At 45.3% G+C, this 25,887-nt stretch overlaps 1 protein-coding gene across 1 annotated transcript; it reads right to left on the reverse strand.

Annotated features, from left to right (window-relative positions):
- Positions 1-1,167: 1,167 nt before the first annotated feature.
- Positions 1,168-25,887, reverse strand: LOC124001844 (placenta growth factor-like). Its single transcript, XM_046308965.1, has 7 exons — positions 25,288-25,887; positions 6,145-6,181; positions 4,472-4,668; positions 4,248-4,327; positions 4,079-4,108; positions 3,823-3,885; positions 1,168-3,694 (listed from the first exon to the last, which is right to left on the reverse strand). Exons 1-7 carry the CDS (start codon positions 25,354-25,356, stop codon positions 3,673-3,675), a joined length of 498 nt encoding a protein of 165 aa, XP_046164921.1. The 5' UTR covers positions 25,357-25,887; the 3' UTR covers positions 1,168-3,672.

Genomic DNA, 25,887 nt, shown 5'->3' on the forward strand with positions numbered 1-25,887 from the left:
AGTCGTGTGGTCAGGTGCCACAAAGGGGGACTTAGCTTACCGTTTACATTTAACATGAATAATATGCATGTAAATCTCTCGTGGCTCAAAGTGGAGGAGAGATGGACTTCATCACTACTTGTTTTTGTAAGAAGTGTTAACATGCTGAATGCACCGAGGTGTCTGTTTAAACTACTAGCAGACAACTCGGACACCCATGCATACCCCACAAGACATGCCACCAAAGGTCTCTTCACAGTCCTCAAGTCAAAAACAGACTATGGGAGGCACACAGTACTACGTAGAGCCATGGCTGCATGGAACTCTATTCCACATCAGATAACTGATGCAAGTAGTAGAATCAGATTTTAAAAACCGATAAGAATACACCTTACAGAACAGTGGGGACTGTGAAGAGACACACACAGGCACAGACACACATACACATGATAAGACAAGCACTCTACACACACGTACACATGGATGTTGTATTGTAGATATGTGGTAGTAGAGTAGTGGCCTGAGGGAACACACTTAATGTGTTGTGAAAAGTGTTATGAAATGTAGTGTCATGTAATATTGCAAATTGTGTATATATCTGCCTTGATGTTGCTGGATCCCAGGAAGAGTAGCTGCTGCCTTGGCAATGGGGATCCTTAATAAATACAAATACACTTTGCAAAGGGTGGCTACTTTGAAGAATCTCAAATATAAAATATAGTTTGATTTGTTTAACACTTTTTTTTGGTTACTACATGATTCCACATGTGTTATTTTATAGTTTTGATGTCTTCACTATTATTCTACATTGTAGAAAATAGTAAAAAAGAAATAAAAACCCTTGAATGAGTAGGTGTGTCCAATCTTCAAAACAGATTGAGCTGTGATCAATATCGTTCTATATCTCCATCTCTCTCTCTCTCTCTCTCTCTCTCTCTCACACACACACTCACACACACACACACACACACACACACACACACACACACACACACACACACACACACACACACACACACACACACACACACACACACACACACACACACACACACACACACACACACACACACACACACACACACACACACACACACACACACACACACGCTCCACCCTCCCAACAAAGTGTTTATCACAACGACCCCCAAAAAATGGTATTTTAGCCCCATAAGACAGTTATATATTTCTTTATTAACTGTTGCACACGCTTCACAGTTCTAATATATCTATATCTATTTACAATATATAATATTCACTCAGAGGTTTGGGCATATTCTTTTTCATGATTGATTACAACATCACAGATTTTATTTTGAGATCAAATGGATAGGCGTGCAGTACACTTCTCAGGAGCAAATTTGTTCTTGGTCATATTTCATGACATTTGAGATCTTAGTCCTCAAGTGGTTTACAAAAAATACACAACAAGCACAAGCAATGAAATAATTGTCCTCTCCCAAATGTTCAACGTCATTCATAGTCCTGTACATGTACACATCAACCCACACACGTGCCACTTCTTTATTCAATGAACAATACACAAAAAGGCCAGAATGAAAGTCATGTTAAAGACAGACCTACCACAGTGGAGGGCGATGTGATAGTGTACTGGATTAGTGTGACTGTAAAATGACTTGCAATATTTGATAGATAGGTGAGAGGATGAGAGGGGAATAGAAAACATTGAAACCCCAAGAGCAGCAACTCATTTTATTCTTTGGTTCAGCTGTGAGACAATCAGAAACATCCATTGTATTTTGACATACTGCATTTCTTATTGACAAACTAGTCTGAAAAGGCACAATGACGCCATAAGTCAAGGAATAACGACAGCAGAAGTTACAGACCTATAAATGAAATAGAGAAACAAGGAGCCCACCTACTCTGAGGGTCTTGATCAGCAGGTTAAAATATTAAGTTGATATGGTCCAGTAGGCCCTTTTCACAGCAACCAGTCAGTTGCTTAAATTGGTTTAACGTAGCTCGTTCTAATGCAGCTCCTTACATTGATACTGGAGTATAGGTCTACTTGCTTTGGAGTTATTCATTAGTATGCTACAATGTCAATGACTTGGTGCCAGGTTTTTTAACACTAAGATGAATGATATGATGTGTATGTTACAGTATATTGCATAGCCTTACATGTATGTTGATTTTATAGTCCTTTTATGATGTCACTATTTAATTCCCTAAAAGTACAAACTCACAGGGGCATACCAACACATTGTCCTATGGAAAAAAAGACAATAGACATATAACTGTACCTATTATATCAATAATAACATTATATACTTAATCCACAGGCGGTCGGTGGCACCTTAATTGGGGAGGACGGGCTGAAAAGTCATCAATGGAATGGTATTGGACACATCAAACACGTTTTCCATGTGTTTGATACCATTCCATTCCAGCCATATGAGCCGTCCTCCCCTCAGCAGCCTCCTGTGACTTAATACTAAACAAACCATTGTCTTTTATGTAAATACTATACTCTGAAAATTCCCTCTGTAACCACTGGAGGGAGATATACTACTAGTATAGTCCTGTTACTGCTCCAGTGTCTACTGAGCGCTCAGTACATCCTGGTCTCTACCTAAGGCTTGCAGGGTTGGGGAGTAACTGATTACACGCAGTCCAATTACACTTTAAAAAAAAAACTGTAATCAGCTACCAGCAAAAATATTGTAATCCAATTACAGATACTTTTGAAAAACTAGATTACTTTTTGGATTACTTTAAATTCAGAAAGGATGTTTGTGAATATGTAAATTACACCTTTCTCTTTTCTCAATGACATTCAATTCAAAATGGAAAAAAGGTGCAAGTTTAAGTTTGTTCCACCTGAGCGAGTCGGTCTACAAGTCAGAGACCACTATGATGACACGCCAAATGCATTTGATGGATTCTTTTGGTCTTCTTCTAATGCCTCTTAATGGGAAGCAGATTACGTTACTGAGTTTGGGTAATCTAAAAGTTACGTTACTGATTACAAATTTGGACCAGTAACTAGTAACTGTAACAGATTACAATGAGAAAGTAACTTACCCAACCCTGAAGGCTAGCACTAACTGTACTAATCCATAGTCCATGTATGATTGTACAAAGTTTTATACCACAAGACAAAAAGTTAAATATGACTCATTCAGTTGTGAAAACGAGTTGCTAGTCTACTTAGGAACCTACGTGCCATGAGAGGACCACAAGTATTTGGTTAGTTGGTTAGTCCTAAAGATTTATTAAAACAACATTGCAATTTCATGAATAGAACATTTATTCATAAGTAGACCTATTATTTTTGAAATGGGATCACCAGCATCAACAACCACAGCAATAAAAAACAACACTAAACAATAATAATCATGTAATAATGCCAAACATATCCATCATGATTGTTAGTCTAAAACCTTAAAAAGTTTGGTCCTCCATTGCACTGCTTCACAGAAACATCTGTCAGGTCATTTGTCACCAAGGTGTTTTTTTTCACCCAGCAACATGTGCTTCCTGTAGAACTCAAGTCAGAAAAACTCCCCTAGGCTGGAGAGCCTGTCAGTCACCATAACAACCCAGCTGATTGAGTCTCTAGGTGCAGAGAGACACAGTATTGTGTTTAGAAGACTCTTGATACTGTTAGCGCTGGGCAGAGAATAAATAGAGATGCCGGTTGCAACAGGTGTAGGGCTGCTACTGCAGTTACCTGCGAGGGGGCTGACACCTTGGACACAAACGAGATAGATGACACATTAAAATGTTGGGCATTATTACTGTACATGGAAGTAGAAGGGGTAATGTGTGGTTGATGGACCGATTTATTTCTTACATTTTCCAGACATCAGTACTCACCTGTCACAATCTTTCACTCTCTGTCTCTCCTTTCTTTTTCTTCCTCTTCCTCTTTGTCTCCTCCTGCAGAAAGACATCAGCAATATGAGCTCAACTAAATCACATCAAATCAAATTTTATTGGTCACATGCACATGGTTAGCAGGTGTTATTGCGAGTGTAGCAAAATGCTTGTATCAACTGTTATATAGAGACAGCAAGATTTCTGTCCCACTCTCAAACTTTACAATGGACGTTATGACAATTGCTATGCTCACCTTTCACTTTTCACCACAGCCTTCCTGATTCTGAGAATGAAATATGAACAACACAGATTAATTATATAAAACTCAGTCATATCATTTCACATGAGATCCTATTACAATGCAACGGATTTACATGACCAAAATGATTATTACCAAAGCAGGAAGTCTTTTTGTCTCTTACCTACATTCACATGTCTGGTGCTCCACAAAAGACATCTCAACGTATTCTTGACCCTGTTCCCCTGGCTTGATTTTCAACAACTGAGAATTAAGACAAATTGTTGAACATGTTGCGGGTGGAAAAGTAAAACAATATATATATATGTTTTGTCCTGGCATGCAAATATAATACACTGATGATCTCACAACATGGCAGCCATCCTCAGAAGGGACGGGCCCTATTACCTGCATGGAGACATTAGAGGTCTGAGTAGGATGGCACTCCAGATTCTCATCACCACAGCAACCAGCGCAGCGCACCAGGGGCACACAGGAGGGACTATAGATGTGCTCCACCTCCCCGGGGTACTCCTGGACCACCTCTACCAGCTTCTCTATGGTCCGGCAGAAACTACGACCCCACACCTCCTGGAACATTAACACTGGGGGAAAGGAGAGAGAGAGGACAGAGGAGAGTTGGTGAGACAGTTCTCCATCACAGGACATATGAATAGAGGTGATAAGCTCATAAAGCCATTGTACAGAGTCCTGGATGCCCCAACCACATCCACGCCTGCCTCCTGGCAGCTCCACAGCCGGATGGATCTGGACCAGAGAAGAGATGGCTGGTGCTGAACCTGCACGTAGAGGGGATTACCAGTTTCAACACTCTTCAGGCGGGACAAACGCACACTTGCACAATTACAGTGTGCCTCATTAGCCCGGTCTCATATAACACTGTGCAATTCAACGAGCAGAGTTTTCACACCAACTGGCTGAGTTATGTGTGTGTGTTTTCAGCTTCCTTTATATTTCCCTGTCTGCTTTACAGTTTTTTTTGCCGTAATGTACTCTACTCACTGTCTATGTTATTGCAACCACTAGGGCAAAAACAGAGCCATCTTCAGATCGTTTAAAATAGATTCAGGACACTCATCAAATTTTGCTGCTGAATTTTTTAATTTTTTTTTAAAATGTCATATGCCTGGTGTGTATCCTGTTATCATTTGTAAGAAAAATTGTTTGTGTAATACAAGCTTTCCTGTGGGAGCATATGTGTGAAAGTGTCCCCATAGCATCGTCAGGAAAGAAAAACAGGGTCCAACTCTGCCAGAACAAACAGAGAGGAAAGAGAAAACAAACGGTGGAAAAATGTCTATGAACAGAACCTGCCTGGAGAAGAGCTGAGCTGCCCCCCAGGCACCTCTGGGATTTGGCTGACCCTGGGGTCGCCGCATGGAGCCCGGCACCACAACAGCTGTTTATAAAAGCAGACAGGACAGGGAGGGGTGAGGGAGATGTGGTGAGGACGTGGGGAGAGAGACGTGGTTATAGTAGCGCCATACAGCTCTAAAGGCCCATCATTGGTCTAACCATAACTTCCCCACACTTCTCTGTCAGTATCTTGTCTTGATTTTTCCCTGCTGTTTTTCTCTATCCTCCTAACAGACTATAAGTGCAACGATTTACAGTTTAGTGGGGGAGAGAGGGCGCGAGGAAGCGTGTGAAAGGGGTGTCCCCAGTACCTCATTTATCAGCCCCTGCATTACCCCTTCTGACAGCTGGGGGAACACAGTGACCTTGGGTAATCCCTAGCTGCTTGTCCTCACTTACCCCCTCAACCCTGAACTCTCAAACCTCAGAGCTGATTATGTGACCTGACTTCCTCCAACGTAATCAAGGTGCATTTCTTAATGTCGTTCAACAATACCTATAAGTACACTGCTAATAGGTGAATCGATTCGGATTCGGGGGTTTGAGAGAAGACAAGCTAAAGAGAGTGCTGTGGTACTTTGTGTCTTTCAGCATTGACATCTCTCACTGTACTAAATGGCTATGCAGCAAGGGAAGACGTTGCTTTGAAATATATGATCACCATTATCTAATTTGTGTAGTACAAATGCAGAGAAAATTCTTACCTCCAGTTGTGCTGTTTGAGCTGGATGAGGGCGTAATCTGTAAAACAAAACAGACAACGATTTAAGGGTTTAAAAAAAGCACCTGGACACTCGAATTTATTTCACAAATAAAACTTTCCAGCCATCACAGACAATATATAGGGACTTGGAAGATCTACTGTACTGCCAGAAGCTACACAAACATTATGCTTGTCTTTGATAGTTACAGTTCTGGAAAGCGTTTCATACAGTAACACCCCAACGTATTGGCCTGACTGTACTGCAGTACAGCTATGTCCTCTAGTGGTTAAGATTGGAAATACAAGGAGACGGGGACTGCTTACAGATGGAGCAGCTTTTTCATGATTCCTTCAATGGGAAACTCTGTTAGGCAAGAACCAGATCCAGTCTCTTATACAGCACATCCAACTGTTCCAGTTATAAACGTGTTTCCTGTGGTGTAAGATTCAGCTCTCTATTTATTTTCCCATTGGCTGCTTCCCCCTCTGTCTTCATATTTCCCATCATCCAATGATAAACAGTATGCATTTCTCATAGGGTTGCAATAACACAAAACCTCTGGGTGACTCCATCTTATGAGCTCAGGAAGAGAAATGTCCATTTGGTCAAATATCCTCCAGCAGGACCACTGGACAGACAGGCGACCAACAACCTGCTTCCTCAATTTGTCATCTGCACCAGTGTTAAGTTTCACAGGCTGGTTGTCTGTGATGAGTACCTGATGACAATTATTTTTGATACACTGTCTGAGTATCGACCCAACTACTGTGTGTGTTACAATGCTGGTCCAACAGTTACCACAGCCTACAATGGAAAAAAAATGGCACACAAGCAAAATGACACACAGTCGGATGGAATAATGCCATGAGGTCTGTTTTTGACACAAACGGATCATCACAGAAATGCCTTCCTTCCTGTTGTGGACCAGAATAAGTCAGATCGTGAGGATAGTAGCTGTCGGGGGTTTGCTACCATCAGTCAAATATGTCCAAACAATGTGAAGGAAGAGGAATGCCTGTCCAGCTTTCATAATGAGAATCCATCTGTTATCGTGACAGCAGATGCCTGACACGCACACTTCCTCCTAAGTGCCTCTTAGTTCCCTGTGGCAGCCAGGCCTGAGCTGTAGGTGAAGAGGTGGAGGGTTCAGGATCTCTGCTCAACATCAGGAGACATTAGAGATACAGTGTAAGAGATATTACAAAGTCACAAGCAGGGAGCACAGAAACCCTCAAACCTGGTAGTTCTCCCAGTATCTCCTGATATTCTGCACACAACCTCCAGGGAACACCTGGTTGTTACTGATCCTTGGGTTAACCACTTTCCCCCAACATAGGCTCGTGGGTAGCCCCCCTGTGGTCCCGTGGGTAGGCCCGTGGATATCCCTCCTGTGGGCCCGCAGGTAGGCCCGTGGATAGCCCCCCTATGGGCCTGTGGGTAGGCCCTTGGGTAGCCTCCTGTTGAACCCGTGGGTAGGCTTGTGGGTTGTCCCCCTGTGGGTCCATGGGTAGGCCCCCTGTAGTCCTGTGGGTCTGCAAGTGGGTGGCTTTTGTGTGTTGTCTGTCAAACTGCTGCACTACTCTATTCTATGAAGGGTTACATCTAACATCAGTTAACCACAGAGTTCACCAGCATTAATGTTAAGTCATTTCCCACTCAGTTGGGCATTGATTAATGTCTTTATACCCTGTCCACCAAATGCCAAGGTCATTCTATAAATCCTTCCCAGAGATAATTGGCATATGATTTGGGCCTTTCTTTTGCTTGGGTTTTCATGTGGTTTGGGAGGGGTTCCACTCCACCACTTCACAAGGGCTTTTTGGCCCAGGGCTGGCTTGCCTTTTGGTGTGTGGTGGGGCTGGGAGGATTTGCTGTGGATTTTCCGAGCCTGGGGTAAGCCTTGAGTCTGGACACAATAAGGCAGCCTCTTGGCAGGCGCAGATTTAGAGATTTGGAGGCCGCAGGCACAGGGGTCTCAAGAGGGGTCTCCAAATAAAAATGTATTACCTTTTAATGTGCCATGAACACAACCAGTCATCATATTTTCATCTAATTGTCAAGCAAATCACTTCAAAAAGTAGGTTACCTTTGCACGTTCATCTATGAAAATTTCAGCATCCGAACAGCGACCTGTGTACCCGCCAACTTTCCTTCAATTTGTAAGTGGCTGAAACTATCTCACCGGAGAAAGCATCCGAGCCAGCGAAACATCGTCCCTTTTGTCTTACCATACTGTATGAGGGCCATGTATCTGATGTCTTACCATACTGTATGAGGGCCATGTATCTGATGTCTTACCATACTGTATGAGGGCCATGTATCTGATGTCTTACCATACTGTATGAGGGCCATGTATCTGATGTCTTACCATACTGTATGAGGGCCATGTATCTGATGTCTTACCATACTGTATGAGTTCCATGTATCTGATGCCTTACCATACTGTATGTGGGCCATGTATCTGATGTCTTACCATACTGTATGAGGGCCGTGTATCTGATGTCTTACCATACTGTATGAGGGCCATGTATCTGATGTCTTACCATACTGTATGTGGGCCATGTATCTGATGTCTTACCATACTGTATGAGGGCCATGTATCTGATGTCTTACCATACTGTATGTGGGCCATGTATCTGATGTCTTACCATACTGTATGTGGGCCATGTATCTGATGTCTTACCATACTGTATGTGGGCCATGTATCTGATGTCTTACCATACTGCATGTGGGCCATGTATCTGATGTCTTACCATACTGTATGTGGGCCATGTATCTGATGTCTTACCATACTGTATGAGGGCCATGTATCTGATGTCTTACCATACTGTATGAGGGCCATGTATCTGATGTCTTACCATACTGTATGTGGGCCATGTATCTGATGTCTTACCATACTGTATGAGGGCCATGTATCTGATGTCTTACCATACTGTATGTGGGCCATGTATCTGATGTCTTACCATACTGTATGTGGGCCATGTATCTGATGTCTTACCATACTGTATGAGGGCCATGTATCTGATGTCTTACCATACTGTATGAGGGCCATGTATCTGATGTCTTACCATACTGTATGAGGGCCTTGTATCTGGTGTCTTACCATACTGTATGTGGGCCATGTATCTGATGTCTTACCATACTGTATGAGGGCCATGTATCTGATGTCTGACCATACTGTATGAGGGCCATGTATCTGATGTCTTACCATACTGTATGAGGGCCATGTATCTGATGTCTTACCATACTGTATGTGGGCCATGTATCTGATGTCTTACCATACTGTATGAGGGCCATGTATCTGATGTCTTACCATACTGTATGAGGGCCATGTATCTGATGTCTTACCATACTGTATGTGGGCCATGTATCTGATGTCTTACCATACTGTATGTGGGCCATGTATCTGATGTCTTACCATACTGTATGAGGGCCATGTATCTGATGTCTGACCATACTGTATGAGGGCCATGTATCTGATGTCTTACCATACTGTATGAGGGCCATGTATCTGATGTCTTACCATACTGTATGTGGGCCATGTATCTGATGTCTTACCATACTGTATGTGGGCCATGTATCTGATGTCTTACCATACTGTATGAGGGCCATGTATCTGTTGTCTTACCATACTGTATGTGGGCCATGTATCTGATGTCTTACCATACTGTATGTGGGCCATGTATCTGATGTCTTACCATACTGTATGAGGGCCATGTATCTGATGTCTTACCATACTGTATGAGGGCCATGTATCTGATGTCTTACCATACTGTATGAGGGCCTTGTATCTGGTGTCTTACCATACTGTATGTGGGCCATGTATCTGATGTCTTACCATACTGTATGAGGGCCATGTATCTGATGTCTGACCATACTACTGTATGAGGGCCATGTATCTGATGTCTTACCATACTGTATGAGGGCCATGTATCTGATGTCTTACCATACTGTATGTGGGCCATGTATCTGATGTCTTACCATACTGTATGAGGGCCATGTATCTGATGTCTTACCATACTGCATGTGGGCCATGTATCTGATGTCTTACCATACTGTATGTGGGCCATGTATCTGATGTCTTACCATACTGTATGTGGGCCATGTATCTGATGTCTTACCATACTGTATGAGGGCCATGTATCTGATGTCTGACCATACTGTATGAGGGCCATGTATCTGATGTCTTACCATACTGTATGAGGGCCATGTATCTGATGTCTTACCATACTGTATGTGGGCCATGTATCTGATGTCTTACCATACTGTATGTGGGCCATGTATCTGATGTCTTACCATACTGTATGAGGGCCATGTATCTGTTGTCTTACCATACTGTATGTGGGCCATGTATCTGATGTCTTACCATACTGTATGTGGGCCATGTATCTGATGTCTTACCATACTGTATGAGGGCCATGTATCTGTTGTCTTACCATACTGTATGTGGGCCATGTATCTGATCTGATTTCTTTTTTTTACTAAAGAAATGCGTATTGTATCCCCCTAGAGTTTAAGGGCCTGGGGCTGGGTTTCTACTAAGCTAACATATGGAATTGTTTTAAGATGGTCATACCAAGGATCATTTAGCTATTTGATTTAAAATGGTATGACCCCTGTAGGTATAAAGAAAATATATTTTTTGGGGATGGATAAAACATTCAATTAGCCCATAGAATTGCAATGAATAACAGATTCATACATGGAGTCAAAAGTGCAATCAAAAGGACATTTGTTTTGAAGTGTTCTATATCTGAGATATCATATAAGAAAGCTTAGAAGAAAAAAAAAGTGGAAATACCTGTATAACTTTTACATGGAAACGCCCTATTCACTTCCCAGGGTACCGGATTACCTTCAGACAGTCCCGTGACACGAGCGTCATAGAGCACCATCGTGTTTGTGAGAGTCTCATCTTTCCATAGAGGGGTCATCATATTAGTGTGTAGCACAAACCGTTCGGACACTATGTACGCCCAGCTCATGAGGCCCCATTCTTTTACTTTTAGATGTGTGTATTGTTGTGAATTGTGATATACTACTGCACTGTTGGAGCTAGGAACACAAGCATTTCACTACACCCGCAATAACATCTGTTAAATATGTCTATGTGACCAATCAAATTTGATTATGTGAGGCCTGATGCAATTGCATATTCTGCTTTATGGTAAGTCCACCAGTGCTTCTCGGCACCATCTGTGGCTGTGAGCAGGAGCGCAAGCTGCCCACAAATGTTTGGCATATTAGCAGGGCTGCATGAGGAACCTCACGTAGCAACTCCTTACTTCGTGTGTGTGTGTCTGAGGATGTGAGAAGAGTTTGGGAGATGATTCAGGTTTAAAAAATACTGGCCCTTGTCAGATTGCAAAGTTACTTAGTATAAACTGGGAAACTGTTCTTAGTCTTGTCTCACTCTTGGATTACCACAGCTTCTAAATATCTACTGTGTGTCTCATTCCCACAGCTTGTCTGAGGCATATAAATTGACCCCCCTGGCGTAGTGTTACACGGAGTGAAACAGGGGAACCCAAGAGCAGACGGGGATGAAGTAACCAAGGTATTTATTGGAGGGCTGAGTATTTGTAGAGGTCTTGATTATGGAACAAGTTGCAACTGGTGGGGATCTGCTCTGATTCCAGCACACCTGTCTCCACACACACAGACAGAGTGGCGGCAGGTCAAGAGACAGCAGTAGAGAGCGTTGCAGGAGTATATATGACAGTACTCGACCAGGCTTATCTGGGTGTGAGGAATAGAAATCCCGTAAGAGGCAGAGGTCCAGAATGTGATGGCGGGGCACCCAGTCCACCAAGTACTGCTAGCCACAACCTCGACGGCGCACGTTCAGAAGCCACCGGACAGTATAGGCAGGATGGTCATAGATGAGCTGCTGCAGGAAGAGACAGGGGATTGGAGCAGATAGGTATAATCAGCAATGCATTGACTGTAGGATGGATCCTGAGAGAGGCTGGGAGTTTCAGGCGCACCACCAACGGGTTGATGACATAGTCAATTTCAAAGGGACCAATGAAGCGGGGGGGAAGTTTTCGATGCCACCTTCAATGGCTACCCTGGGGTGGCAGGGTAGCCTAGTGGTTAGAGCATTGGACTAGTAACCGAAAGATTGCAAGTTCAAATCCTCGAGCTGACAAGGTACAAATCTGTCGTTCTGCTCCTGAACAGGCAGTTAACCCAATGTTCCTAGGCTGTCATTGAAAATAAGAATTTGTTCTTAACTGACTTGCATAGTTAAATAAAGGTAAAAAAAATAAAATGGCAGGTCCTTTGATGAGAGCCATACCTTTTGACCCGGGGTGTAGACTGGAGCTGAGGCCCAGCTATGGTTGGCTTGGGACTGGGTCCTGTCGGAGGCACAAAGGGCAGCCCGAGCCTTCCTCCAGGCACGGTGACAATGGCGCGGATGGTACTGGACAGAGGGAACCGCACCCTCTTGGGCGGGGAACAAGGGGGGTTGTAACCCAGAGCACACACGAAGGGTGACATACCTGATGAGGCATTGGTGAGGGTGTTGTGGGCATATTTAACCCAGGGTAGCTGAGCACTCCAGGAGAAAGGGTTAACAGAGGTCACGCAGCGTAGATGCCCACTTGGACCCTCCCCTATAGGTTCAGGTTTTGCGGCCGGAGTCCGCACCTTTGGGAGGGGGGGGGAGGTACTGTCATGCCCTGACCTTAGAGAGACGTTTTATTTCTCTATTTTGTTAGGTCAGGGTGTATTGTGGGGTGGGCATTCTATGTTCTATTTTCTATGTTCTGTTTTTCTTTGTTTTGGCCAGGCATGGTTCTCAATCAGGGACAGCTGTCCATTGTTGTCTCTGATTGGGAACCATACTTAGGCAGCCCTTTTTCCCACCTGTCATTGTGGGTAGTTAACTTTGTTTGTGGCACTTAGCCCTGTAAGCTTCACGGTTGTTCAGTTTGTGTCTTGTTTTATTGGTGACATTTTGAAATGAAAAGGAAAATGTACGCTCACCACGCTGCCCTTGGTCTTCTTCCTGCAATGACCGTGACATTCTGGCTGTGTTGTCGGTGGTGAACTGGCGAGAGAGGGCATCAGGCTTGGTATTCTTCGAACCGAGGCGATAAGTGAGTGTGAAAATGAATCTACTGAAAAACAAGGCCCACCTGGCTTGCCGGGAGTTCAGACATTTGGCGGTCTGGATGTAGGACAGGTTTTAATGGTCAGTCCACACAATGAAGGGTTTTACAGAGCCCTCCAGCCAGTGATGCCATTCCTCCAGAGCCAGCTTAACTGCCAGGAGTTCCCGGTTTCCGACATAAAAATGTCTCTCTGCAGGTGAAAGCTTACGGGAAAATAATGCACAGGTTTTCTGATCAGAGGGGGAACATTGAGACAGAACAGCACCTACCCTGGTGTCAGAGGCGTCCACCTCCACGATGAACTGGAGTTCTGGGTCGGGCTGAGTAAAGACCAGAGCAGAGGTGAAGCGATGCTTGAGTTCCAGGAAAGCTGCCTCTGCCTCAGGAGTACAGTGGAACGGAGTGGAGGCGGAGGTGAGAGTGGTGAGAGGTGCTGCGAGACGGCTGTAGTTGCGGATGAAACGTCTGTAAAAATGTGCAAACCCCAGGAAATGCTGTAGCTGCTTCAGGTTGGTGGGCGCAGGCCACTGACTGCCATGAGCTTGGCGGGGTCCATATGTAACTGTCTCTGTGCAATTATATAACTCAGGAAAAACACTGTGGCAGCATGGAACTCACATTTTTCAGCTTTACAAAAAGCTTGTTCTCCAACAGCCGTTGAAGAACATGTTGCTGGTAAGCCTCAGGGAAAATCGGGATGTCATCTAAATAGACAAAAACAAAGCATCCAATCACATCCCTCAGCACGTCATTGACTAAGTTCTGGAAAACAGCAGGGGCGTTAGTAAGACCCAGTGGTGTGGTGCAGTCTTCCAACCATCCCCCTCTCTTATGCGGACAAGGTGGTAGGCATTCCGGAGGTCGAGTTTGGTAAACACCGTGGCACTATGTAGGCGGGCAAAAGCAGAGCTGATGAGTGGCAAGGTGTACATGTTCTTAACAGTGATATTATTCAGCCCACGGAAGTCTATGCACAGCCTCAGTGACCCATCCTTCTTCACAAAGAAAAACCCAGCACCCATCGGGGAGGAAGATGGCTTGATAAGTCCTGCAGCCAGAGAATCCTGGATGTACCTCTCCATAGCCTTTTGCGCAGGACAAGAGAGGTTAAGCAACTGGCTACTGGGGAGAGGAGCTCCAGGCTGGAGGTCAGTGGCACAGTTGTACAGCTGATGAGGAGGCAGCGACAGGGTGTGGTGCTTGCTGAATACAGGAGCTAGATCGTGATACTGGGAGGAACTGATTACAGGTCCGGAGGTTCTGGAATGAACTGGGACACAGACAAGGCAGGGGGAAGGGCAGAATGTAAACAATTATTGTGACAAAATGTACTCCAAGTGGTTACCTTTCCGGCGGTCCAGTCAATATGTGGGTTGTGTAGCTTTAACCATGGATGGCCAAGAACCAGGGGCGATTAAGAACACTCGATTATGTGGAAATTGATCTTTTCCTGGTGATTTCCAGGGAGATGCAGGATGACAGGGATGGTTCTCTCACAGACACAGGCGAGGAGCTTTCCATTGAGAGCGTTGACATCAAGGGGCGAAGCGAGTGGAACAGTGTCCAGGCCCAACGGGTAACAACACCTCGGTCCAGGAAGCTCTCGTTGGCACCCGAATCAATGAGGGCAGACAGAGGAAAAGTCTGGCTCTGCCACACAAGGTTGCCTTCAAGCAGGGGTCTGGGGAGGAAGATGGGCAGGCGATTTGGCTCAACAGTATGTCCCCCACTACTTCCGAGCCCCCTCTTTTGCTGGATGCAGGGAACAAGTGGAGACAAAGTGACGAACCTGGCCACAGTATAGGCAACTCCTAGCGCCAATTCGTCATTGCCTCTCCTCTGGAGAGAGACAGGCCTGGCCGAGCTGCATGGGTTCAGGATCTGGACGAGCATGGGGCAGTCGGAGAAGGAGGGAAAGGCACTGAAGCAGATGTTATGGGACATGCAACCCTACCTACCCTCTCCCTCCGACGCTCATGGAGACGGTTGTCGATATGGATAGCGAGAGAGATGAGTTCCAAGTCCATCAGGCTCATCCCTGGACAAAAACTCACCCTTGAGGGCGAGTGAGAGCAAGTCCGCCGGAGCCATGGCCCAGTGAGACACGTAGATGGAAACAGAAAAGTCAGCATCTTTTGCGTAAAACACTGGGGTAAATCTCAGATGGAAACTTGCCAATGGAGTCGGTCAATGGGCCGGATGCTGGAGGGGGTCTGTCTGTCTGTCTGTCAATGGGCTGGTGTTGAGCCAGAGGGCTCCCAGAGAAAAGCCATTCTCACTGTCTGATTACATGCTGAAGGTGTAGCAGGGTTCAAGCTCCTACAGCCCATCTCAGCCCTTCTATGCCTTGCCCTGTATTTGCTGGAGAGGTTTGCATGATAATCTCTTCACATCCGTTTTTCAAGTGCTGAGTGCTACTGTACTCTATACTAAACTGCTCCCTCTGACAGGACACTGGTGCACTTCACTGTAAGGGGTATCTGTAACTGCTAATGTAATGTGTCTGGAAACTTAGGTTTCTCTTAGGTATTGTTAAGAACAGGTCTTATACCCAACTTTAGAGTACACACAAATACTTTGAAATGATTCACCCTCCCTCCTGCATCTGATTCACCCTCCCTCCTGCATCTGATTCACCCTCCCTCCTGCATCTGATTCACCCTCCCTCCTGCATCTGATTCACCCTCCCTCCTGCATTATGAAACAACTCTGGCTGCTGTGTGTTCCCTCCTTCCCTGGGTCAGACATGAGGGCCTGCCTGAGCTACACGCTCCGTGCCCTGTGCTGGTGCTGCATGCTCTATACACTACGTAACTCTTCTCTGTCCCGACTCCCACACAGCTGAGATGTGTCATAGTTAACCTCCTCTCTCTTCAAGCCGTCTGTGGGAGGCAGGGAGGAAGTTTAAGGAGCAAAAATAAAATGAAATGGAGACTAAACAAAAATGGTCATTTAGGACTTTTTGGATGTGAGTCTCAGATGAGATGCGGAGATGCCCTGTTCGTTTATTGCAATGACTGTACTGATAATTACAACCACATGAATCACAACAATTTGGTACATAATGACTGAACTACAGACAAAAACTACTTATTTTGATTCCTTGCACTGAGAGGTCCAGGAATTAATGGGAGACTTGGGCAATAACTATGACATTTGAAAAATGAAAAGATGAAAAGTCCCATGAAATGGGATAATATTGTTCAGGAACAGCCCTGTGTATAACCTCTTATGAGCCCTGCAAGAAGTTTTGCCAAATCAAATCACATTCCTGTTCATAACACACATCAAAGACTTAATAGCATAGCAGCAGGTCCAAATAGACAAGACCTCTTCCTCCCCTGAGAGGGGTTGTAATGGTGGAGGTTACACTGAACTTGATTACATTGTCTGTCTGTCTCATCTCCCGTTGGACTGTCAACCTGTTACAGTACAGTGTGACCTGGCCAGACATCACAGGACAGAGGAGCCAGATTTAGAAACTAGAAAGAGATAGTATAGTAACAGGCCCGCTTGGGACAATAAGGCCATCTTCCCCCATGTCAGACTTGATAGGGGAGTGAAAGCAAAAATGGCAGTTGATATTCAACAGACACACACCAGCCCCAAAATATCACAGTGATAGTGTGTCTCATTACAGTGTAGAAAAGACACAGGACAGAAGGGATCATATTCCTTCTATGTCTTTCACCTAAGCTTTTTCAAGGAAAGGGACTGGGAAGGGGGAAAGGCCAGGCACAATTGAATTTTCTCTGAATCTGTGGCAATACCATTGTGGGTTGACAGGCCTTGGATGTGTTTCAGGTCAGTGAGTGTAGGGGTTAGGGGGGCTAGGGAAAATCCAGCCAACATCCCACCCCCACCTCAGGACCCAGTCCAGTGGAGCACGGGAGCTACCCTCCTGGGGTGCCCTGGCCCAAAACACAGGGGCCACTGGACCACTGGAACGGTGTCATGTTGTAGGTCTCCTGCTGAATGGTGAGCCTGCCTCTAAACTTGAGACCACACTAGCAAAGCAAGAGACAGACAAACAAAAAATGGAGGAATAATTCCCTTATTAACCAGGTATTTTTTCCTTATGAGCATTTCCTCTTAAACATTGGATTCCACAAATCCATGACTATAAAATGAAATACGAGGCTCATCAATGAGTCGGTGTAAGGCCGTATCCATCGCCACTGGCTGAAAGGGAGAGCAGCACTCTGTTTTGTATACATTAGGTGAACAGCCCCAATGACAGCAGCCCCCCTGTGGGTCTGACACTGTCCAGCTGGAGCTCTAGGATGGTCAGATCATAACTCAATGATCAGAGAGCATTCCCCAAACCCCACTAAATCAACACCGACTGAACACACATGGAAATATCTCAGCAGTATATGCAGCATATTCAGGATGCATTTTAGGATACAGGTGAAATACAAACATTGTAAGATCATTAAAAAAACTCGAGAGACAAAAAATCAACTCATTAAAGAGTAGTGCTTCTTGGGCTTGTAGTGTGTTCAAGATTTAAAAAGTCTTCTAAAGTTTGTAATTTCCTCTTTCCAAACTTGAACGTAAAATGTATCAACCCGTACAAAAATGATGCATATCCACATAATTAACATTTCCTGTTGCTGCTGGATTCTTTTCTGCTGTAGCAAACTGGCTCAAATTAAGATCCTACATCTGTAGGGAGAATCCTAAAACCCTACTGTATGTTTTGCTAATGGGTTTGTGATGTATTCATTTGATGAAGGGTGGGATTACTCTCTGGAAGAACACTGCTCTGAAAACCAAAAGCTTTAAAATGGAATTTACCAGTAGTACAGTACTTTACTCTGTGCAACCTACAAGACAATTAGCTCTATAGGTACAAGGTAGGATCTTAATTTGATCACCCTGTTGCAGGAGGGAGGTTTTGCAAAGTATTTGAGGTTTAAAGAGGCTTCCGAAGTTTGAAATTTCCACTTTGAAGTTTCAGACTTGAGTTTCCCTTGAAAAATGTATCAACCTCTAGAAAATTGTCCATTAATTATATAATAATAATATAATTCACATTTCCTGTTGCTGCATGATTGTTTTTCTTGCTGTAGCATACTGGCTAACATTAAGATCCTACATCTGTAAATGCCTATTTAAATGTGTTAAATGCTGTAAAGGCCTATTTAAACGTATTAAATGATGTTTTAGAGCTCATTTCCCCCATACATTCCATATTTACGCTAGAACACACACACACACACACACACACACACACACACACACACACACACACACACACACACACACACACACACACACACACACACACACACACACACACACACACACACACACACACACACACACACACACACACACACACACACACACACACACACATCTTCAGATAAGGCTGACCAGCGGTAATTGTGGTCCTTATTACAGTAAATGGTGTACACCCTGTGTAAACCATAGTAAATTACAACCAGATGGGAGATTAAAGTCTGGTGAGGGGACTGCTGCCCTGAGCACCACTGCCCCCCCCCTCCGTAGGAGGAAGGAGAAATCCATATTTCCTGATTGTGATTGCACTTCTCCCCTGGGACAGGTATTTATAACTAAAGAGGAGTAAAGGGGGGCTCTTTGTCACTATAACAACGTAGCAACTACAACAGCCATGACAGCCAGCAGCTCCCTGCCATTGCATGTCCAGACAGTCTGGCATGCTCATTCACTTAGTCTGGATCACATGAGCTTACATGAGGAGGGAGTTAGAGTAAGGTGGAATTGATCTGCGTGTGTGTGTGTGTGTGTGTGTGTGTGTGTGTGTGTGTGTGTGTGTGTGTGTGTGTGTGTGTGTGTGTGTGTGTGTGTGTGTGTGTGTGTGTGTGTGTGTGTGTGTGTGTGTGTGTGTGTGTGTGTGTGTGTGTGTGTGTGTGTGTGTGTGTATGCCTAAGTGCATGATTTTGAGTTTGTGATCCTAGAGAGAGTTGTCTGCTGTGTAATCTGAAGTCTCAGGTGTTTACTTTGTGGCCTGGCTGTGCCAGTGGCTACCACCGTGCCAGTGTATAAATGGCTGCATCTCTTCAGTATCGGCCGGGGTAATTGGCTGTATGTGACACAGATGGTCAGACTCAAGTATTGTTTTGCTCCGAGTGTTGATGTAAAGGAAACACCTGTACAGAATAATCTCCTCACTCACTCACTCACTCACTCACTCACTCACTCACTCACTCACTCACTCACTCACTCACTCACTCACTCACTCACTCACTCACTCACTCACTCACTCACTCACTCACTCACTCACTCACTCACTTACACTAACAGCACCGGGCACTGGAGGCCATGCTTTCCTCTGTGCTCCAGCTCAGGGACGCTCGGGAAATGAATCAACTGTGAAATGTTATGATAAAGACCTTCCCCCAAATCAGAGGATTGCACTCTCTCACAGAGTCAAATGAGGTAAACAAGGAGGAAAATGATCATCTAACACAAACCCTCTTCTTGGAATGGAGACAGGGGAACCGTCTTGCACCCGTTCCTTCATCATAGAGGCTTTTAATGCACAGATAATCCACTATAGAGGAGAACATTATGAAAAAGCCCCCGCTGTCGTGAAATTCTTACTTCCTCATCCACATCCAACCATCCTCATAGAGAATCTGTTATAAGGAAAGCAACATCATTGAGACCATTCCCATGGTTTTGTTAGCAGGTGTTGAAAACTGTCTTGCTGTCAGGGCAGCGGGCCGATTGGAGTGCAGTCATTGGCCCTTAGTGTGAATGCAGCTAGTGCAGACAGGATGTCAGTGCTGGTACACAGCGCTGCTGTTGTTATTTTACACTCACCACAGTCAGTACCCTCCATCTCTGTGCCCAGGGCAGTAAGTGCTAATAATGCGTACAACAGGAAAGACAGAGCAGGAAATATATGGAATGTGAGCAAACACAACTGGTAGATGGCAAACATGGGGAATGTGTACCTTATGAAAGAGGAGGTTGATGACTGGATGATCATCAGACAGTGAGACAGCCAGGCCACCACTGTTCAAAAGGGAAACCCACCCGGACTGTATTGAGATAGCCCATCTACAACTCTGACTGGCTCGAATAAATGGATCGCTGACAAAAAGTACACACTTAAACATATGCACACACAGAGAAGCACAGACAGACACACATTCATTCACACCAGCACCTGTGACAGGTTTGCTTCCATCCCTCTCCTTGCCCCAACCTGGGCTTGAACCAGGCACGCTCTGAACACATCAACAATGGTCCTCCACGGAGCATCATTAATGATCACTCCACAAAAGCGAAGGAAAAAATTACCACAAGGTCTCAGATCGAGTGACGTCACCGATTGAACGCTACTAGCAAGTACTGCTAACTAGCTAGCCATTTCATACCGTTTCCACAGTCAAGCACAGCACAAGTTCCTTTTTAGGTGCACCTTTGTTCATATGAAAGGAGCGGGATGAGTAACCGGCCCAGGTTTGTAAACACTTCTCTTCATGGCCCAGTCAGCCTGAACTCTCATATTGGACAGGAGTCACAGTGAGAGTCATAAAAAAAAACTTTGTCAACAGTGGCAGCCACAACACTGACGAGAAACCATCATCATCAATTAAGAGTGTCTATTTCAGAGAGGAGAAGCACTCCAACCTGAAAGAGCCAGAGCAGGAGAGGGACATTTATACATGGCCTCCCCAACCACATGGCCAATGTTTGCTTTTCCATTTTAGTTGGCCTGCCCGAAGAATGGTTTACTGTGGGCCCAGCAGGGTAGATACCTACACCCCAGACCTCCTCTTCACATAAGCAGAATGACTCTGTCCACTCAGTGTATCCTAGCTAACCCTGTCGAGGATGACCTCAAACAGCACACTGTGTCCAAAGCATAAGCACTTTGTTAACGTTTTGGTACCTTGTGTAAGCTTGCTCAAATAGGCCATTACCCAGAGTCCATCCAGACATGGTGCTCAGGTGACACGTCACATTCAGTAAGATTGAATGTTTCTGGTTAGATGAAGACGTGCAAAAAGACACATTGTGATCTGATTGTTATCCTCAGAGCTTTAACGCAGGGAGTTCCCTAGGAATGCTGCATGTGATGAATTCATCATGAAGTGTGTGGGATGGGGAAGAAGGAGAAAATCCTGACAATCCTCCTTTGGCTACTGTGTGAGACGTCTGGAAATCATTTATTTCTACATGTCAAAGCAGCATATCACAACTCCTAAAAGGGTAAGTAAAATGCCTTACCTTGGAATAACTGCAGGAAGATGGTTTTACACTCATCCGACAATTTTGCGGTAATCTGGAAACATGAACTAGACCAACTCTACAGCGCTGTGGATAAACACTCAGGATTTACCCGGCAGTCCCTATAACAGCATTGACTGTAGTCAGCATTAGCAGGGCAGAAGTTTAACAGAAGCATTCCAGCCAGGCCCTCTCCCAGAAAAGCACTGTTTTCATGTAGTACAGTATAGCAGGGTGACATTGAGAAGTGAGATACAGTATACACTGAACAAAAATATAAGCGCAACATAATGAATCATACTGAAACATGAGGTGATGGTGGCAGATGAATGGCACGACAATGGGCCTCAGGATCTCGTCACGCTATCTCTTCGCATTCAAATTGCCATAGATCAAATCTAATTGTGTTCGTTGTCCAGAGCTTATGCCTGCCCAAAACATAACCCCACCTCCACCACGGGGCACTCTGTTCACTACGTTGACATCAGCAAACTGCTCACCCACACAATGCCATACACGTGGTCTGTGGTTGTGAGGCCAGTTGGACGTACTGCCAAATTCTCTAAAACGCTGTTTGAGGTGGCTTATGGTAGAGAAATTAACATTCAATCCTCTGGCAACAGCTCTGGTGGATATTTCTGCGGTCAGCATGCCAATTCCACGCTCCCTCAAAACTTTAGATCTGTGGCATTGTGCCTTGTGACAAAACTGCACCTTTTAGAGTGGCCTTTAATTGTCCCCAGCATAAGGTACACCAGTGTAATGATCATGCTGTTTAATCAGCTTCTTGATATGCCACTTCTGACAGGTGGATGGATTATCTTGGCAAAGTATAAATGCTCATTAACAGGGATGTAAACAAATTTGTTCGCAAAATTTGAGAGAAATAATATTTTTGTGCGTATGGAACATTTCTGGGAACTTTTATTTCAGCTCATGAAACATGGGACCAACACATGTTGCGTTTATATATGTTTTCAGTGTTTATTCTAAAGGATTCCTTTACTGTATGTTGTATCTCGTGGTTGTGTAGTTTACATTCCCCATCTGTTTTCAAACTGGGGACACCAGCTTAACCTGATACGTGTTAAGAGAGCTGGATTTTCTCACCCCTCATGTTTTGACTAAGCAGGCCATGAGCTGACCATGTGGATTAGTATTTATGATGTGGCGGTCTCTGTCTTTGCCCCTGTCCCTGCCTCTCCGTAAGCCCCTGCCTCTCCTCTGCCCCTGCCTCTCCGGTGCACCTGCCTCTGCCTCTCTTCTGCCCCTGCCTCTGCCTCTTCTGCCCCTGCCTCTCTTCTGCCCCTGCCTTTCCCCTGCCCCTGCCTCTCCTCTGCCCCTGCCTCTCCGTAAGCCCCTGCCTCTCCTCTGCCCCTGCCTCTCTGGTGCACCTGCCTCTGCCTCTCTTCTGCCCCTGCTTCTCCTCTGCCTGTGCCCCTGCCTCTCTTCTGCCTCTGCCTTTCCCCTGCCCCTGCCTCTCCTTTGCCTCTCCTCTGCCCCTGCCTCTCCTCTGCTTGTGCCCCTGCCTCTCTTCTGCCTCTGCCTTTCCTCTGCCCCTGTCTCTCCTCTGCCCCTGCCTCTGCCTCTCCTCTGCCCCTGCCTCTCCTCTGCCCCTGCCTCTGCCTCTCCTCTGCCCCTGTCTCTCCTCTGCCTATGCCCCTGTCTCTCCTCTGACCCTGCCTCTCTTCTGCCCCTGTCTCTCCTCTGCCCCTGTCTCTCCTCTGCCCCTGCCTCTGCCTCTCCTCTGCCCCTGCCTCTCCTCTGCCTCTGCCTTTCCTCTGCCCCTGTCTCTCCTCTGCCCCTGCCTCTCCTCTGCCCCTGCCTCTGCCTCTGCCCCTGTCTCTCCTCTGCCCCTGCCTCTCCTCTGACCCTGCCTCTCTTCTGCCTCTGCCTTTCCTCTGCCTCTGCCTCTCCTCTGCCCCTGTCTCTCCTCTGCCCCTGTCTCTCCTCTGCCCCTGTCTCTCCTCTGCCCCGGCCTCTGCCTCTGACCCTGCCTCTCTTCTGCCTCTGCCTTTCCTCTGCCCCTGTCTCTCCTCTGCCCCTGTCTCTCCTCTGCCCCTGCCTCTCCTCTGCCCCTGCCTCTGCCCCTGCCCCTGCCTCTCCTCTGCCTCTCCTCTGCCCCTGCCTCTCCTCTGCTTGTGCCCCTGCCTCTCTTCTGCCTCTGCCTTTCCTCTGCCCCTGTCTCTCCTCTGCCCCTGTCTCTCCTCTGCCCCTGTCTCTCCTCTGCCCCTGTCTCTCCTCTGCCCCTGTCTCTCCTCTGCCCCTGTCTCTCCTCTGCCCCGGCCTCTGCCTCTCCTCTGCCCCTGCCTCTCCTCTGCCCCTGCCTCTCTTCTTGCCTCCCAGACTCCCACTCTCCTACTGACTCCTGTTACTGTAGTAGCCAGCCAGCCAGTCTCTCCCTCTGAGTTCTGACCCAGGGCTCTGTTCTGCATGGAAAACCCAGAGGGACGTGCAGCTCTGGTCGCCCCATGCTTCAAGCGCAGCTGAGTGCAATGAAACTCAAGTCTCCTCATTCACACAACGCCTGCTGGCACAGGGCAGCCACTGCAGTGCCATTCAGACCAATAGGCAGAGTCAGTCTATGAACAGTGAGACAATGGTTGTGAATGGGCCCTGGGAGGCGACCTGCTCTGCATTAAACATGAGAGGCCAGTGTAGACAGAGCCAGCAATTGCTCACCTTAAGAGGAAGAGAGAGACTGAATGGGTTCTCTGATGCAGGAACACATCTGCCAATGTCCGGTGGCACGTCCACCTATAAGTGTTATTGCAGCATGGCACAAGACTTTGAATGGGGCCTCACTATCAGTTCCGGGAAAATGTATTGCCATACATTTTGGGACTAAGGCTAAAGTCGGACATCGCCAAGGCAGAAAATACAGACCAGCTTTGTGATAATAAGTATACTGTATAGTCACAGAAGACATTATTGTGCATTCTCCGGTTATCAAACAGAGAAGAAAGATGGAGAGACAATTACAGCTTGTAGCAGGTGAGGTGAAAAGTGCAGAGAGGTGAATTTCTTGTTACTGCACTTTCATGCCATTTTGACCAGAGTGACATTGCCAAGTCTCTAAGCATCTAACAGAAATACCCGGCTCTGATACTCATACCTCCCCTGCCTTCCTGGAGCTGGACATTTGAAGACAATGGTTTTCTTTTCTAACTGAAATTAATTAGGCTGAGGGACAGAGAGAGTGGTCAGAGGCAGGCAGAGTTTCAACTGAACCGTTCATAAAGAAATCAGTGAACATACTGAAGATATCCATTACTGCATATCATTCATAAAGTTTTTCAATTAGCCTGGAACCCCTGTGAAAACCTCTAATGTCTGAGGCAGAGAGGGATGCAGTTTGTCACGTTCCACCTCATGACTCAACTGTTTCAGCATGGCATGCGTTCAAAAAGGGATCATAGTATCAAGACACAATGAGCCATCACACATAGTGGTCTGAAAGGCTTCTGCTGAGCCTGTTAGAAAGAAGTGTTCGTCAAGTTCATAGATAGGCTAATCTGATATGTCAATACCAGCGTAATAAAAACATATATATAGATATTATTAATATTATCCTGTTAATAATGTGAAAAACTATAATCATAAGTGTCATTATAATCAGACAAATAATAATTTATTAGGCCTATCCTCAAATATATGGGCCAATTATGTGCCGCATTGATATATCGCAATAAACTGGATAGCCTGGGCTATGAATCGTATCTTGAATAAAATTTAAAATGAGTATAACATTTGTATTGAGTTCTGTATAGCATATTGAAGCATAACATACCTGAGCAGGTGAAAGCTGAAGTTGGAACGTCACCGCAATCTGGATGACGAACGAAGCAAAGGGTTTCATTTCGTGTTTCTTGTCAGAAGGCCAGATGATGAAGTTTTACAATGCAAGCGAAATCCACCAAAGTGCAGATAAACCGCGTAGATATTCTGGAAATAACCCTCCAGTCCAGAGAAGAAATTGCAGAGGAGACACTTCTCGTTCGTTCCTTCTTCAATAATCGTGAGGCAATGAGCGCGTCGTCATGCGGGATAAGTGTAACCTGACGAGTTGACCAGGCTACAGAAAAATGCTCTCAGAAAGTAGATTGATATGCATTTGTGTAATCTAATATGCAAAAACAAAAAACAAATGGACACAAAAAAATAACAGTAATATTGTTGCCTTTTTAAAGTAGCTTACAAAAAAAATATATATGTTAAGCAGAACTGTCTACCAAATCAGCAAGTCCAACAATCTATAAATATCTTTCCAAAAGTTGCAATTATATATACATTCAAAAAGTGCACGATGAGCCAGCTGTCACACTTTGTAACCTGGTCAATTTGAACGGTCTTCTTGCTCTGTTCATTTCCTGGTAAAGTGACATACTTG

The sequence above is a fragment of the Oncorhynchus gorbuscha genome, linkage group LG17 (assembly GCF_021184085.1).
Source record: "Oncorhynchus gorbuscha isolate QuinsamMale2020 ecotype Even-year linkage group LG17, OgorEven_v1.0, whole genome shotgun sequence".
NCBI lineage: Eukaryota > Metazoa > Chordata > Actinopteri > Salmoniformes > Salmonidae > Oncorhynchus > Oncorhynchus gorbuscha.